The sequence below is a fragment of the Stylophora pistillata genome, chromosome 5, assembly GCF_964205215.1.
Source record: "Stylophora pistillata chromosome 5, jaStyPist1.2, whole genome shotgun sequence".
Lineage (NCBI taxonomy): Eukaryota > Metazoa > Cnidaria > Anthozoa > Scleractinia > Pocilloporidae > Stylophora > Stylophora pistillata.
The window spans coordinates 9,706,772-9,724,991 of record NC_142523.1 but is presented as its reverse complement, the minus strand read 5'-3'; the positions used below and the strand labels follow the sequence as shown (position 1 = coordinate 9,724,991).

The following is an 18,220-nucleotide window of genomic DNA, read 5'->3' as shown; positions in this document are numbered from 1 at the left end:
TAATTTGAAATTTCTTCTATAAAGTAGCCCTTGTGAGATGTTGTTTATAATTTGTTTACTTGACCCAGCAGAGCATGTAACTTGCATCCGTAATGATGAATAAAGTAACTGTATGTATATATACATCTAATCACTATTCCAGTTACCAATATACAGTAGAATCCTCGTAATTCGGGGAGACGTAAAAGGATTCGGGTCAGCGAAGGTTCGAGGTATCGGGACTGGAGTTGAATTGCAATTGTTCTATCATAATTAATAAGGAATGATGAATACACTTCTTGCACGATCGAGAGTCGTTTCGCACATTTAGTGTGTTCCGTATAAGAACGTTTACTTCAGAAGGTTTAGCTAAATGTGTCACGTTTTCATAAATGTTACCACGTTCTTATCAATCACGAGTAAAGGTTGGGACGTGTCAATCAGCTCTGTTCAGACACCTACCTAAAGTTCACATTGCTCCATTTTCTGCCTTTAAAAGCACACAACACACAACCCACAATTCCTCTATTCGCTCCGACGAAGGGCTAACGCTCGAAACGTCAGCTTTAGTAATCGTTACGGTGGCCAATTTACCATTTCAACTTTGTTGATATATCCAAATTATTTTATTACCTAAAGTTAGAGTTATTAGGGTAAATTTGAGCCAAGGGAAAGTATCATCAGTTTGAGTCAACCGAGTTCAAATCGACTATTGAATTTAATGATACAAAGTATGCCAAAATTGTCCGAGCGTTCCTTTCAAATCCTTGAGAAAAAATAAGAATCGACGAAACTTACCGGATCACAGGTTTTGGGAACTGACGAACTGATCTCCCAAAATCTCAATTAACAGAAGAAAAGTAGTTGAATTCCGCAATCTTCGGTAGAATCGCGAAGGTAAACCAAATATTTCAAAATCAGCGAGGCGTGTTCATCTCGTGATGTTCATTACAATGCCTCTATTATTAAAACTTTAATTAATTATCAGGAGATGGTTAATACAATAGACTCACGCTATAAAAGCCATGCAAATTTACCGGAACACAAGAGAAATTTATATCAGAAAAGAGTTCAAATCCCAGAGCGCCGTCCTGGTTCACTAAGTGGGAGTTAGGGGTAGGACATTTCCTCTGCCCGCTTAGTTCTACGGGTATTTAGCTATGTGAGGGTGGGTTAATCTTGTACCCAGATGCTATGGTGTAAATGTAATGTAAAAGGTCTGTTTACGATATAGTATCTCAATCCTCGTACCCAGACCATTCATGGCCAAGAGGTTACAGTCACACAGTGGGATCTGGGTACCAAATTAAGATAGGGATAACATGTGGCCACCGCTGCAGCAAAGCAAAGACAGATTTGAAAATGCCCAATAATTCAACAGACAGTTTACTTTCTCATGAAAGTGACTTATTGCGTAATCAGGAAATTTTAGAAATCTACTCGTTTAATGAAATGAATTTTATAAAGTTACATTTGTTTAATGCCATTCTTCGAGAAAACTCAGAAGAGGAGTTTGTTATGTCCAAAAGATTATAAACCTGAATAACCTCTTGTTAAATATGCCTTAAACTGAATCACCATCTTTGGAAGAAAGACCGAAAGTTGGAAAGCTGTTCATTTGTTGCTTTATGAACTTCAAATCTTCCAATTACTTTTCTAACTATTTAACCACTGAAATTATTTTATGATGAGAACGCCCAGCAAACATTCACACGCGGGAGAATTATGCTAATTTTTGCCCTCGCACCCTATTGTTCCACCACTGTGGCAAATTTTGCATCGAAATATCTTAAAGAATATAAGTAAAAAATAGAAAAAAAAAAGAAAACTCTTGGAAATAAATCCCCGAATCGATAAACGACACAGTATGGTAACATTATTGTCCGAAGAGAAATATTTTTGCCTCCTTTTTTGTTTTCTTTTTTGAAGAGGGGGGTGAATGCTTTTTAAGGAATGGTCATTATTTGTCGCCTACAAGAATGGGGGGGGAGAGGGGGGTTGAAGGATGTTGTTTGTATAACAGTAAAACTTACCTAAGGCCTTGCTAGGGTTCTATGAGATTCTTATGGTTCAAATTTTCTGATTTTCTGAACCTCCCTCCCATCCGCTAAATCCTTTATATCTCAAAACCAGGATTATGGCTAACCAGGCTGGCTCGTTTGACTTGAAATCAAAAAGTTGATTACAAACGCGCCAAGATCTCGGTAAAATCGAGCCAGCCCGGCTTATGTAACGAGGCCCTCTGTTAGTGTGTTACTAATTAAAATGTGTCGATTTGTCGAAGTCTGCTAAAACCTGAACAAAAGCACCAATGATTTTCGTTATTTTTCTTACCTATTCAAGACGTCCTTTACATTACGAAGGCATAGTAAACGACCACTCAGTAGGATAAACATGTTTTTGCGCGCGAAATATCTTTGTGAATCAAAATCAGACAAAGTTTTCATTTTTGTAAATGGGCTGAGTTTACCTCATGCTAGGTGAATAAAATATATCAGATCTTCAAAAAGGCTCATAAAATTGGATTAAACCAACACAGTTACATCAAACTCATTTGCAATTGAACTCACTTGCAATTGACACATGCTCTGTGAGAAGAGAGTGTTTTATATCCTTGTGTACATATGAAACAAAGTTACTACGACAATGTCAGAACTGCAAGTAGATTAATCAACTATTTATACCAACCTTTGATGTACATTGTATTGAGAACTTGAATGTTAATATTTAGTCGAAAGTTGAAGTAGCTTTTTTGCGAGCTTATTCTATGCGCTAGTGTTCTCTGCATTTGATGTTCTGAAAATGTGTTTTAAAATTGTCTTCGCTTTGAAATAGGTATTCAGTACCTATGGAATATACAGAACACTTCTTGTCCGCTGGCGGATCCGAGTTTAATAATATCTCTTCCGAGTGAGAAGAGGGAACAATTAAGAGATATTGTGTGATATGCTGGTGAAGGTCTCTTCAGTAAAAGTGAAAGTCTCTGCCTAATTTATCCTAACACACAATTTTTTAATGAAATATCGATTTTTTTTTTGCATTCTACGATATATTTAGCGTTAATCTTCAATCAGAACCATATGTCCCTGAAACAACTTTCCCATTGCGGACTAGGGATATAAAATTATTAGATCTTTTCAAAGGTTCTTTTATTAAAATCATAGCCGCAGTTTTATCATTGCTACAAGGTTTTGTTCCTTTAATAATAGTAATCTCTGTACCACGATCAATTAAGAAAAACTCCTGTAAAACTCATTTATGCCTCTTGCTCGCTTGCCAATAACCAAGTGTTGTACACTGTGCATTGCTAGGGATGAGCACGGTTTGCTGGGAGAATTAAACGGACAACCTTTATTTGCCGTAATTTGGCCACTCAGTTGAGTGGCCGTTTATTATTAATACCAAATCGAATTACAGTGAAACCGGAAATAAAAACCTAATCCCAGCAAAAGTGAGGGCAAACACCCATCGAAAGAGGACTCAACGCACTTCTGAGAATGCTCGAAAACATTGGGCGGGTTAATAGGGTGGGGAATGTTGTTCCCTGCACCGAAGCTAAACTAAAAGAGGCCCGAAATCAAATATTCGGATGTTTAAGTATCTGCTATTATAAGTCCCGGATGTAACCTATCCGGGATAATGATAAGTCGCGGCGCAGGCTGCATAAATTAATTTATTCCCTTTGGTAATAAATGTCATTTAAAGTAAATAGGAAAGAAACAAACGAAAAAATCACGAGTATAAAAACCAGCAAACAAAACTTAAAGAACAAATCGAAAAGCAAAAAGGCCAATCCTCAAGATAATTCTCGCAAGATGTTTAAGATGCACAGTAACCTGGACACGCTATAAAATCATAAACTAACCTGAATTAAAGCATCTTTCTCTATGAACTTGATTTCATAATCTTGTTCAAGATCAATAACTTAACATGCCTCTCTACCAGTTAGCTTTGTTTTCCCTCGAGTCCTAATGTTTCCTGAAAAGAAGTCGAGGGAAAAATCAGGACTCTTGGGGAAACAAAATTAACTGTTTCCCTCGGGACCATAGATTAAGTGTATAATCAGTAGGCCTGTTTATACAGGCGCTGATATTAAGTAGTGTTCCAAAGCAGTTCTCTCGACAGTTCCAGGAAAACTGCTTCCTAAATCCTGATTTTACCGGCGAGAATTTTTATCCGAGCTTGTCCGATTTTGCCCGATTGATTTCCGACATTCGTGTCGTAGTTGTTTGTTTATCAAAATCGCCCCATGCAGTTCTCCAAGAACACTGCTAGAATCTTGAACTGTTATTAGAGGCTTTTGCATACTGAAATCAGAGTAGAAAAATGCTATGTTTGCAGAAAGTCGAAGGGAAATCCTATGATCCATCTCTGCAACCGAAAAAAATTTTGCTAAAACCGACTGTCACTCGTCTCGGACGCAGTAGTGAACACTCGGATGTTGTTATGGACAGTGCCATGTGTCCTTTAATGATTAGTCGTGTTCACGCTGCAATTTATTTCAACGATGGAAGGTTCAGGATTAATTGTCAAGGACTGAACGGGCTGCTAGTAAACAAAACAAAGCGTAGTTCTGCTGTCTTTTGCGATGGTGATGTAGTTGTCTTTGGAGGTGCAGGTGTTAAAACGAAAGAAGGACAGAGTTTGTCAGCGTACGATTCGGAACTTGTTTATGTTTTTAGTGAGGTCTGCCAAAATGATTCTGAAAAAGTGGGTTCCTTTGGAGAAGGAACTAACGATGGGAGTGTGCGAAGGCGAACCAAACGGAAAAAGCTTGTATCACCAAGTGAACTACAGAGGTATGGGTACATAACAGAGAGGTACTTGTGTACTTTGAAAGGTGTTAGCAGGGCTACTGGACCTAAGGGAAGGAGTGCGAACTAGACAGAGGTGACAAATTTTAAAGGGGGGGCTGTCTGGTTTTAGATCCGAGAAATATGTTAGAATAATGAAGTCTTCTAAGAAGTCTTATGGAAGTAAGGGGAGGAGAATTCATGTACTGTAGTAGAAGGGTAACCGTTTATAAGTTGCCCACAGAGAGGCAATTTTATTGTGTTCGAGGACATGACACATTGTGCTCTCACAGTTCCTCTCCCCACCCAAGAGTGTGAATGGCTAACAGACAAAGCTGTCAGGGGAACTTGATGAACTACTGAGGGGGGAGGGGAGAGGGACTGAATTGCAATGGAGCATCTTCTTAGAGAAAGTAGGTGCTATACTGTGTTTTCTCTTTTATGTTGAGCATGACAGGTGAAATAAAGTTCCAAACCTGAGGAGTATTCTTCCACCTGTTGAATTTTCAAGAATTTTAAGCAATTTTATAGGAAATTTTTTACTTTTTTAGGGAATTCTACATCAAATTGCACTAAAAAAAACTGACGCCATATTGGGTGTAACGGACGGAGGTGTTCTAACAGTCTCACACTCCATTGGTGCTCTGAACGCGGTAGGGTTGGATAAGAATATTACTAGGAACCAAGCCAGTCTTTCTATCTATCAACTTTTCTTTAATTACGTGCTTGATTCAGCTAAAAACTGAAAAGATAATTATAAAGAAAGGGAATTATTACTACAATTAATAATGTGAAACAGGGGGCGTATCACAATACTAGAAAATTACTAAATATATTGAATCACTAGTGATACCGGCAATAATATCGAACCCAAATGTAACTAAATCGACAAGCATGCACATTATAAGCTACAAATCATACCTCTTTCTCCAATCTTAACTCTTATTCTTTAAGTCTTTTATCCTTTGCTCCGTTCCTTCTGATCGGATGTGGTTATGGAAAAGGCCAATTTGATCTGAATAGCTGATGTTCCTTGCGTGACAACGGAAGTTACGTAAACACTCTTAACTATTACGTGTTCATCACTTACATTGGGTTTCAACTGCAATTGAAGGCAGAATTCACGAGTGACGAGATGGAATTTCCTTGAATCGCATAATTGACTTCATTACTTACAGTTGTTATGTATACATAGGTGTGAAACATGTAAAAGGTTGAGTTGTGTTTTATTGATTTTCAGTTCTTCTCATGAAATGAAGGCAAAAGGCAGCATGGAAGGCAAGCAGGTCAATTCTTGACTTTTTATAATTAAAAGGCATCATTTTTAAATACAAAATAATGATACTGTGAAATCTTAATTTTTAATTTATAGCAGATATTTAATAATTTACAAATCATAAGGAGGAAGTTCAGTTTTATACTCCAGAAAAGTACATGTTACTATCTCAATATCGAAATTTAAGACATTTGAAATTATGATGCTACCTGTCGCGGTATTGAAATAGGAAGACTAATCTAGCCTTCTGAAAATTTTCTCTCAGTGTTGTTTAAATGCTATCATAATATAGATGCCAGTTAAGTGTTGTTCAGGACAGTAATGTGTTGTTCAGTAAGTCTGGATACTATTTTTGTCATCATTTGGCAATCAGTGTTAACAGTAAGGGAAAAAGCTGTTTTTTTCTTTTTGGAAGCACATTTGAAATCTTTATGGTAGAGATATATGGTTTGAGGAGCATTCTTCTCCTTTAAAAGAGATAAATTGTACATTTATTAATTAAAATTATTTATTCTATAAGGTATCTTAGCATCTAGTTATACTGCACAGTGTTTTTGGCCACTTTCATAACCATTAAATATCATATTTTTTAGGGTTTGGAAGGTGATCAAAAGGTTGATCCACAGGAAGAAGTTAAAATGAACAAAGGTACATTTAACTCCTAGAGGTGAATTAAACAGAACTTCATGATGTATGATGCAACTCTCCTCAGAAGGCATTCTATGTAATGAAGGAATATGTGGAAAAAAGCCCTTAGTGTCATTTCTGGTAAAAAAAAAAAGGTAGATTAAGTCTGTATTGCATGGAGCTGAGTGACCCACCCAGTGGGAGATTATCCTGGTTTTCTTAGCATGAAGCAACTAGGAGTATCACTACTCCCCCCCCCCCCCCTGGATGGGATGTTAGTCCATTGCAAGGTTATCCCCCAGCATTTCATCACAGTTCCCTGTTAATTCTTCAGTACTCAGTCATTCTCCCCTCAGTTCTGTTAGAAATTAAGCTATATTCTCCATTAAAATTGATACCTTGGTCAAATGGAACCCAGGGAGAAATTGTTATGGCATGAGTAGTTGTTTAGCTAGGGAACATGTTAAATTCTCCCCTCAGTTCTGATAGAAAGCTATATTCTCCAACCAAATTGGCAAGTATTCCTCTAAAACAACACACAGGGAGAATTGTCAAACAGGGCTCATGTCAAATTTTCCTTTTAACTGGTAGATGACAGCGTATCAAAGAAGTGCCTGAACGATTTAAATGAGGAGTTACTTTGCTGTATCTGTCGTGAACTCATGGTATTGGCACACACTTTGCCTTGCTCACACACTTTCTGTTTTGGTTGTATCAGGGACTGGCTTTGGTAAGACATGTCACAGAACATTTTTGGTTTCAGTTCAAAATTCATCTTAACCCTTTATCCCCAAGAGTGACTAACATCTATTTTCTGCATACAATATCATCCCTGTATCACACATAAAGGTGAGGAGAATTAGGAAAATGATCACCAACAAAAGATAAGCTCTTCATTGTTGAATAAACTCTCCTTATTATCCAACTACACCTAGACGAGTACAAATAACGCCATAGACGAGTACAAATATCACGTGATATTTGTACTCATCTATTGTAGTACTGGTTAAACAGGTTTTCTTGCATCGCACAAGCGAAGAATTGGATTCTAGTTAGGAAAAAAAAAAAAGTGGCGGACAATTTGAATCATATTTCCGACGACGAAGAGTCAGAATGGCTGGCAAATATATGTCCAAGTTCATAAGATGAATCGAATGAAAAAAAACAGCTTGACGACCAGAAAATTTCTTCATTTAATGAAGAAAATAGAAACAGTGACACAACAACGCACCAATTCCATTCCGCTTTGCATACTTCTGTCACACACTCCCCGAAAATAAATATCCACAAAATTCGCCCGCACTGAAATAACAGTCTGGCATGTTGGATAATAAATAACTTTTTAGACGTTTTGTTGTGTAGTATCGCTGAGTATTTTTTACTCGTTATTTGTATTTTGTACTTGCCCTACGGGCTCGTCAAAATGCGGCACAACTTGTAAAAATACTCAGCAATACTACACAACAAAACGTCTAATAAGATATATTTATCAGCACCTTAGGGAATGTATAAAGAACAGTAACTATGGAGAATATGCACTGATGTTAGGGTTAAGGTAAATCCATTTACAGTAGTCATGTCAAATTATTTTACAATACATTATTTTATCCTCGCTGCATGGTAAGAGTATAATTTTTTTTATTGAGAAATATAAAAATAATCATTGGCTAAACAGAGGCATTTATAAAAAAATAATTGTGTACTTGTGTTCTGTGAGGAAAAGAACCAAGGTACAGTTTTTGTGTTCTCTTCAGTTGCAAAAGGCATGATGTGTGAACTCACTTGGTGCCCAGTTCAGTGCTTAAATTGAGGTGCTAACCAATCACATTTTAGAATTTTGTTTAGGGACCATAAAGTGTTGAAGTTATATTTCCTGTTTCTTCTTAGTCATTCAAAAGACTGTCCAAACTGTAGATCAAAGGCTCAACTCAAGTATGCTGTACCAGTGAAGGTGAGGTAACAGTTAAAGAGGTGTAGATTAGACCCCTAAGGTTATTTTTGATGGAACACCAACTTCTCTCTCTTTTTATTTTTTTGTCAGGTAATACATGACAATTTGGAAGGGGAACCTTGTAGTCTATCATAAGTCAATCAGGCCTTTTTCTCTCAACAGTTTTGCTTGCCCAACTAGTGAAAGTCTAAGTGAATTGTACTTGTATCCTATTAGACATTCTCATGGTCAGCCTTAATGTTTTGACAAAGTGTGACATCCCGGAATAGGGGTGCAGTTTTTAAAATACTGTTTCTGATCTATATGCTCATCTGTCAAGACTTAACTCTGTTTCTGCATGGTCTTAGGGAATCTATGTGAGTTCAACATGCTGGGCTGCACTTAATTCTTATTCACATGTAAACAGTTTTTTTTTTCCATTTCTGTGACCTTTCCAGTACTTTGCTGACCAGAATCAAGAGTTTAGTTGTTATGACAGTGGGTAATTGTTGAGCTTTCTGTTTGACCCTCCAGGTGCTAGACAATACAATAAAAAAAGTAGCAGAAGAAGTTCTTTCTCCAGAGGAACTGGGAGAGAGGCATCTAAAAATTCAGGTAAGTAGTACGTTATTTGAAACAATAATCTTCAACTTTTGCTGTCCAGGTTAAGTTTTGTATTTGATCTTTGACTAATTCTGGTGAAATGAAACATGTCTTTCTTGTAGCACTTTTCTTCTCTTTCAAACAAAAGTAAAGCAAATACACTTACAATTATTCACCTTAGTGGAACAGAACAATGGTGGGTCCCTGGTGAAAATCTTTGGAGGATATTTAAGGATCAGTAAAGATCTTCATGAGGACCTTTGAGGTTCTCTTGTGTTTCATCATGAATATCCCTGATAATTCTTTGAGGATCTTCACAGTGCTTGTTTAAAGATCCTCAAGGATCTTGCATTTTCTTACCAAAATCTTCAAAGATCTGGCAATTTCTTGCCAAGATCTTCAAGGATCTTGCATTTTCTTGTCAAGATCTTCAAGGATCTTTCATTTTCTTGTCAAGATCTTTGAGGTTCTTCTATGGATCTTCAAGGATCTCCAAAAAGTCTTGTCAAGAATTTCAAAGATCCTTTAAAGATGTTGGCATGAAAATAAAAGATCCTTGAAGATCTTTACAAGAAAATAGAAGATTCTTAAAGATTTTGGCAAGAAAGTGAAAGATCCTTGGAGATATTAGCAAGAAAATAAAAGATCTTCAAAGATCTTGGCCAGAAAATCAAAGGAAAAAATTAACCAGTAGTACTTTTTAATCTTATTTTACTTTCCTTTATAGGAGATGAGCAAAGAAGCAAAAAAGAAAACTCCAAAGAAAGTTGTGCCTGCTTCATCAACCAGGTCAGGGCTGGTTCAGTTGTGTTTTTTTCGTAAAGGCAACTTTTTGTCTAAACGTAAGATAGATCATAAATTTCTTCATTTAAAATTTGCTTTGATTCTTTTTTCAATTTATTGATAGTGAATCTGATCAAGAAGGTAGTGACAGTGAGAATTATTCAGAAGAGGTACTGTTGATTCAAGTTGTTTTTGTCATCCTGTATTTGGACTATTTGGTAATCTTACAGAACTGTCAAAGTCCATCCTTCATATCTCCTCTCAGCCCCACTCTGTACAAGTCGTTAGACCGAGAGGGACTGTGACTGGATCTGGAGAAAGGGCCGAAATATCTCAGCAAGGGTATTTAGAGCTAAACGTTACTAGAATTGTTACGTAGGCTGCTTGCTGTTTAGAAGAGACAGAAAGTGTTTTTGTACACTAAGTTCTTTCTTTTGTCACACTGAAAAAATAACTTGCTGCATAGTTGTTGATTTAGGGTACTGTGCGTTTTCTGAAGTGAAAATATGATTGGTTACGCGTATTTTGCCAGGAAATTGTTTGATCGTGTGGTCTGATCATCCCGGGGGGAGAAGTCCAGATAAAGACTGTTGTAGTTGGTAATGACTGACGTTTCCACGATCTGAGCGTAAGTCGTAGTGAGCGTTGAATGGCTTTGATGTTGACTTCCGCTACCAACAATAGTCATTTGCATGACCATCAGAATACACGATCATATTTTTATTTTGAAAATCAGAATATCGATGATTTAATTGTTTTTCACTTCTTTGTTCAAGGAGTCTGACTACTTTGATTATTCTTACGGTGTCGAGCATGCGCGTAGTGGTCGAGCACAATGCAGAACTTGCGGCAGCCTCATTCCAAACAGGTAATTTGTTGTTCCTAAGAATACGTACCAGCCCCCCTTCCCCTCCCCCACCCGCCTGGTCCATTGCACGAGGTTCTCAATGGGGGCTTTTATGGCTAATGGTTAAAATTTTCGCAAATTTACGGCTGTCACCAGAAATTGTTTTTACGGTTAACTTTTCTTTCCCCTAACGATTAAAACTTGTCAATTTGTACGCCAGACGGCTCACGTTTTAGGCCATTCAACGGCTATCAGTTTACCCTATTGAGATCCTTTCGCGCCCGAAAGCCGAAAGCTAACAGTGGAAGGACATTTATTTAATGAAAACATCCTCTTACAGAGAATAATTATGGCTCACTGCTTGGACCGCGGTTTGGGTTGGACCTCGTGTAAATAACTGGCCCTATGTGTTTTAATCACAGGACTCTAAGGTGGGTTGTTTCGTTCACCGATCATGGATATCGTCAGTACAGGCAGAAACATTACCACCATTTGGAGTGTTATTTACCTCCTGACCATGTGACATTTGAGAGGGTAAGTTGATAAGTTTGGTGAGGCGCATCGGAAAAGTACTATATTCTTGATACACTCACGTGAGACATTCAATGTGAAAAGGTTATTTAGAATGAGTCAGTCAGTCTTGCAATATACACATCCTGACACAATCTCAACTTGTGTTCAGTGAAGCTAAGGGCTCTACGAAAAGAACCTTTGCTACGCCAGATACGAAAAACCACTAAAAAATCCACTTTTTAGATGTGCCCAAAAGATAGGTGGAAACATATTCCTCATTCAACACAGCAGCACAATGCCCCGAGGAAAGGGCAAACTAACCTCGTTACACCACTTTTCACCCAAAAAAATTCAAGGATTTAAATGATATTTTACAGGGAGGTCGAAAACGAAAATTACAACAAATACAAAATAATATGGTGGTCAAACGTGGGACTGACCGATCGAGATAGAATTAATTTTCCCGCGAAATGCTTAAATAATCCGTAACTTCCACGATGCCACGAAAACTTCTTCAACGTGCCATCAGAATATAAGTTTCAGACTAATTCGTGCCTATGCCACTCAAACGTCAGATCCTACATTTCTCGGGCACCTCACCCCCAGAGTTCCGTGCGGCGCGCTTAAATCGATTTTTTTCATTTTTTTCACGCTCGAAACGTCAGCTTCGAGATCTGTTTTATGGTGGCCAGCTTCTATTATCAACTCTGGTGATAAATCCAAATTATACTTACGGCTATGTTAGCCCAACGGATAGTGCGCTGGACTGTTGTGCGGGAGGTCGAGGGTTCGAGTCCCGGCTGGTCCAACACTCGAGGTCTTAAGTTTTGGTGGTTTTCATCTTTCGAGTGACAAGCGACTAAATACAGGAATGGCTCCCACCTGCAATTGGATGATGAAAATAGTAAAATTTAATAAGTTACATCTTAACTCCTTGCTTTTGAGTATTGTTTAACCGTGTGTCTCGAAGCGGAAGAATGAAATATCAATGCGAGTGAAAACACCGATGTGTCAAACAAGAAATAGTTACTTACATAGCGAAGGGAAGGCAGAGCCTTTCTCGTTCAGCGAGGTCATTCAGCGATATTCTGGCGATGACTAAGTCATCCGCTTACTAGTTTCGCTGACTAACTCATTTGGTCGGTTCAGGCTGAGTTCAGGAGGACGAACAGATTGGAGCCATTCCTGTATCTCACCGCTGACAGGAATGGCTCGACTCATGCGTTTATTAATTTGTTTTTTGTTCTGGTAAAATAATTTACAAACTGAGATAAAATTGAAAGTATCTTTTATTAGGTTATTCTTAAGTTGAACATTACAATGCTTGTAAATGAAGCCTCCTTAAATTATTACAGGGCCATGTAGTGTCTAAGTTTTAAATTAATGCTGCATCTGCATGTCACGTTTCGAGACTAACGCAATGTTATAAGCATCCAGAAAGTTGAAGTCGTGCCTGTAAAAAACTGAGGTCACGCAAAACTAGAAAGGTACCGCGTAAGGTTGCAAATGTGACATGCAGTTGCTGCAAAAAAAGAGTATGCATTTATTGACTGAGTGGGAGGGCCGGACAGTAAAATACCAACCGAGCGCAGCGAGCTCCTTGCGTCACGACTGAGAGCCATTTATTTTCCAGTACGGCCCGACCTTACTCAATCAATAAGAATTTATTGTCACACTGTCTTTTTCTTTCTTTCTACTTTCGCATCACTCAGACCCTCACACGGGGATTTTCTTAAAATTGTTTCGATGAAAGCGCCCAGGTGGTCGTACTGGTCATATGATAGATCGACATTATTACAGAAAGTATATGGCCCTGTATGAATAAAAGAGGGCTTCAATTACATTCAGCGTGGAGTTTAAAATAGGAAGAGCGCTCTTTCAGGTTTTTCATCTCAGCGTATAAATTACTAAACGTTCAACATGGGAAGAGCACTCGTTCAGATTTTATCTTAGTGTATAAATAATTTAGCCAAAACGAAAAAAAAAAAACTCCTCCAGCCGAGCATACTGTAAATTGAAAATATCGGTGGCAGCGTCATGTAACACTGCGTGATTTTCGAAACATGTATTTTAATTTTGACACTACGTAGCCCTGTATTAATTTTAGAGGGCTTCATTTGCAAGCATTGTAATGTTCAACTTAAGAAGAACCTAATAAAAAACACTTTTAAATTTATCTCAGTTTATAAATTATTTAGCCAAAACAAACCAAAAAAAAATTAACAAACACATGAGTCGGAGCCATTCCTGTCAGCGGTGAAATACAGGAATGGCTCCAGTCTCTGATCTTCGTCCTCCTGAACTGAGCCTGAACCAACTAAATGAATTTGTTCCGCGAAATTGGTCAGCAGACGAGGTAGTCATCGCCGGCATATCGCGGAACGACCTCGCTGAACAATGAAGGCTCTGCCTTCTCTTCGTTAGGTGAGTAACCATTTCGTGTTAATGACACATCAGTGTTTTCACTCGCATTGATCTTTCACTGTTCCGCTTCGAGACGCACGGTTAAACAATACTCACAAGCAAGGAGTTAAGATGTAACTTATTAAATTTTACTATTTTTAACATCCAACTACAGGTCGGAGTCATTGCTGTATTTAGTCGCTAGGTTTTGAGTGTTAAGCCGCCATGTTGGATTCGCTGCAGACTGGGAGAATTGGGACGAGAATGCGAGAATGTCGGAGTGGGTGGGGGGACGGGGAAAGAAAACCCTTCCCCTCCCCCTTTCCCAATTTTTCTCTCTCCCTCCCACTAGCGTAGTAAACTTTTTACCTCGTCCCAACTCTCCACTGTTTCTCTAAATCAAGACGGCGGCCTGAACAGCCGATGGGAATATCCACTCGCCCCGCCAAAATCCGCCTGCACTGCAGGCTATTAAAATAATTGAGAAGAATTTGCTACCTTTCAGTAACTTCAAGAAATGGTTAGATATTTTAGTCTTCTCGGATAGGGACGAATAAATGGAGGTCCCGTCTCCTGCAGGTTTGGGGTAGGAGACGTTAATTCCCCACACATGAGATTACAGTGTGATGGATGTCCTCCCCTGGGGTGGGATGGGTGAGATGTACAGGCCTCCATTTAAACCAGTTTCAAGCTGAATTGGGCTGGCCTGTCTAAATATCGTTAATACAAGTACAAATACAAATACAAATAATACAGTCAGCCACTAAGCTAAGGCTGTAGAATTACCCTCAGCCACCTCAGTTTCGCCATCATTTTAACAACATTCTTTCTTGATCTACTGTAGCTTTCTATCGCCAGTGACCTTTCAAGAGCTGACAGAAGACTTGTGACGGAAAGACTCAGAGAAAGATGAATTTGACATAATGAAAAAGAGAATAATTTATTATTTTTGTATCGAAGTACAGTAAAACCTGCTCAATTGTAAATATGGTAGATAAAGGTAATTGTTTAGCGTTCAGAGAAGTCTTTGTTGAGAGGAAGTCATAAGGACAATGACGCTATTTAATGAAATAAATTTTTAACCACAAACTTCAAATTTTTGTAAGTTTATAAGCCTGTTAAAGAATTCGACTTTACTGCCAAGTCTCTCTCGAAGGACACTTCTGTAAGACACAAAAATGCGAAGATTCCCGCGCTGTCATGAAGGCATCCTTCTGCCACACCCCATGAGAACTTCGTCGTTAGGATAGCAAACGTCTCAGAACGCTGTTCACACTTTCCTGTGTATTGATTTTATGTTTTCTGATTTTTGTGCTGAGCATAACCACTTCCACTGCATGCTGCAAAAAATTATGAGAGAAAATTGAGAAAGTATGTTTGAACCCTAGATTCTCTACAAGAGCTTTCTTTTTTTTTTCCCTTCGATTTGAAGTTTCTGATACATGAAAAAATAGGCAGTGAATTTCTTCTAAAGGTAAAAGTTATAATATACGTTATGAAAATCTGGTAAGTAGTTGGTAAGACTTTAAACTATAAAAACTAATTCAGTGTCAACTTCCAGAACCTTGCTGCGTGAATTTATTCTGACCTCGTTCTCAAGTTTTAAGTCGCGAGGAGGGAATTAACACTTGTGAATCCCTCAATTCATTTACATCTTGGTGTTCCTCGTGGTCTGAACTGCTTCACTTCATTGAAAGACGTTAAACACTCGTAAATTAGTAATTTCTAACAGTCAAAGATCGCCTGGAGCACCTAAGAATTGTTTTTTATTGAAGAGTCGCCAAGGACTGATCATGATAGCTGGCCAAATCATTTTCTCGACGGACACAGGGTGAGGCTGAGAAGGAGTTTATAACTTGTAGTTTGTTGTTTTATCACAGCACGTACGCTTATTAAGATGAAAGAATGCTACATGAACCGTAGTAGATCTTCCCTGGAACACTTTCAAAGGGTAAACTTATCAATGTATTATATTGGCAAGCCGGAGGCGAGTAAATGTTTGGTGGAGAGAGAAATTTTCCTCTTGGCGGTGAATTAAAAGGTGTTGAGTCTTGGGGAGGAATCGTCTATGAATAGGCGTCAATGATATTTACGAAAACCTTCGCATGGCATTAGGGTGACAACTTCAGTATTGTTGTTTTTTTTTTTTTTTTTTTCGAGGAATTATAAATAAGCTGACTGAACCGCTTCAAAAAAATGGGAAATGAAAGTTTCTTTTTGCCCTTTCAGGTAATAATAATAATAATAATAATAATAATGATAATAATAATAATAATAATAATAATGTGGATGCACGCATTGTAAATCATATGTGCAAGAGAGTTGTGACGCTGGAAATGAGCTGCCCGTGGGTTAACAATCGGACAAGAAAGGATGAAGAGAAGACACTGAAGTACGGACCCCTTCGCTGGGAACTAAGGCAGCAGTTCCCAGGCTACGAGGTTAAGCAATATAACATCATTATGGATGCCCTCGGGGGGTGGTCACGGGAGCTGGATGTCATGATGCGCGAGCTGGTGAGAGGCAGAAGCACAGACGTAGTGCGAAAGATGCAGAGGGCAGTGCTCTCGGGCACGCTGAATATTGCCCGGACTTTCAAGGTGGCAGTTTGACTCTCTGTTAGAAGGAGGACCGTAGACACAACGGAAAAGCTTTTTAGGATTAGTTAATGTACATTTATTTTTTCACTCTATGGCTCACAGGTTACGGTTTTCGCCCTGTGCTGCCTGATTAGAATGTAGCATTCAGTTGATTTCTCTGCGACATAACAATAATAATAATAGGGAGAAAGGAGGACGAGGACTACGAGCCATTGAGCAAGAGTATTGAGCAAGAGTATTGATTCTTTTGAAGCTGTATTATAATCTAGTTTTATTGTATTTATAGTCTTTGAATAGTTACATTGTTCGACTAGTTAGTTCTGTTTTTAATCTCTATGGCTTAGAATGTATTACTAACTTTACTTTTGAGGGCCACTGGTTTATCAGCACAAGCTGTTATGTATCTACCCTCTTTAAATAAAGTCGATTATTATTATTATTATTATTATCATTTTTTTATTATTATTAGTATAAGCTGATCAAGATCACAACAGCAGTTAAACTCTATGAAAGTCCAGACCCCAAGATGAAATCTGTGCAACGGTTTGAAGAATGTGCTATAGTCAGGGGATTCTCCTCTCTTATCACTGACGCGAAGAAGTTTGCAGAAGAACTGGATACAACTCTGAACTTGAATACCACTGAACCATCATGTAGCCCAACAGAAGAACCAGAGATAACTACCAAAGATCTGCACATCAAGAAGCATATAAAGAAAGTGGTAAAATGAGAAACTTGTCAAAAAAGTCGAAGATCAACAGTGGCAAGGAAGTCTTTAAAAGCAAGATAGCAAGATGGCAAGATGATCAACTGAGCCATGAAAATTGTTTTGCATTGCTCAGTAAATGGCAATGTGCTCCTACCCACTGTATCGCAGGCATCATGGAACTGTACGAACAGCTCACACCAACATAGGTCTACATGGCCTACAAGACTGGAAAAACGGACAAGAACGATGTCAAATGTAGAATGTGTGGCGAAGGTCCTGAGAGCATGACACATGTACTTGCTGGATGTCCATCATTAGCTCAGTCCAAGTACTTAGAAAGGCACAATTTTGTTTTGAAAGTGTAATTCTTTGAGATGCTCAAAGACCTAGAGCTCGCTGATAGTACTCCGCCATGGTTCTTAGATGTGAAGCCCAAACCTCTTTATAAATCACATGATGCTGAGGCATACTAGGATGTACCAGTATAAGCTGATCGTACATATGTACGATCTAATCGTGTGGATGCACGTTTCATCCACCACAAAAACAAGAAGGTACTTCTGGTGGAAATGAGCTGCCCTTGGATCAACAAAAGAGACAAAAAAGACAAAGAAAACACTAAGAAGTATGGAGCACTTAGACTTGAGCTGACAAAACAACACCCAGGATACAAGATCTCACAAGTAAACGTCATTATAGATGTACTTGGAGGATGGTTTAAAGCTCTGGAAACTGGAATGAAGGGCATCTTTGGTACAAGATACAAAGAAATATTGCTGAGAATGCAGAAAGCTGTATTAAATAGCACTGAACATTCCAAGAACATTTAAACTGGTTACATCGTAAGAACTTTAAGGACATTATGATTTGGCTTTTATGAACAGTATTTTATGAACATTTTAAGTTAAGGATATTTTAAGAGCTGAACAGTACATCATTTGAAAAAAAACATCTTAGTATTGGGCCAATCGACGCTTTAATTGTTTTATATTGATCATTTATATTTAAGTAGCATTAGATATTATTATAGTTAACAGTCCTGTCAGGCAGATAGGCTACGAATTTTCGCCCTATCTTGCTCAGCTCACTAGCATCCAAACGTGTATACTGCATAATAATAATAATGATAAAAAAAAAAACTTTATTTAAGTGTCAAA

The 18,220-nt window shown here is 38.2% G+C and overlaps 1 protein-coding gene across 1 annotated transcript; it reads left to right on the top strand.

Moving 5' to 3' along the window:
• Nucleotides 1-4,198: 4,198 nt before the first annotated feature.
• LOC148730167 (uncharacterized) lies at nucleotides 4,199-14,843 on the top strand. Its single transcript, XM_088761764.1, has 11 exons — nucleotides 4,199-4,799; nucleotides 6,013-6,058; nucleotides 6,642-6,696; nucleotides 7,267-7,405; nucleotides 8,563-8,626; nucleotides 9,140-9,220; nucleotides 9,936-10,015; nucleotides 10,116-10,161; nucleotides 10,768-10,859; nucleotides 11,261-11,372; nucleotides 14,599-14,843. Exons 1-11 carry the CDS (start codon nucleotides 4,306-4,308, stop codon nucleotides 14,665-14,667), a joined length of 1,278 nt encoding a protein of 425 aa, XP_088617890.1. The 5' UTR covers nucleotides 4,199-4,305; the 3' UTR covers nucleotides 14,668-14,843.
• Nucleotides 14,844-18,220: the final 3,377 nt, after the last annotated feature.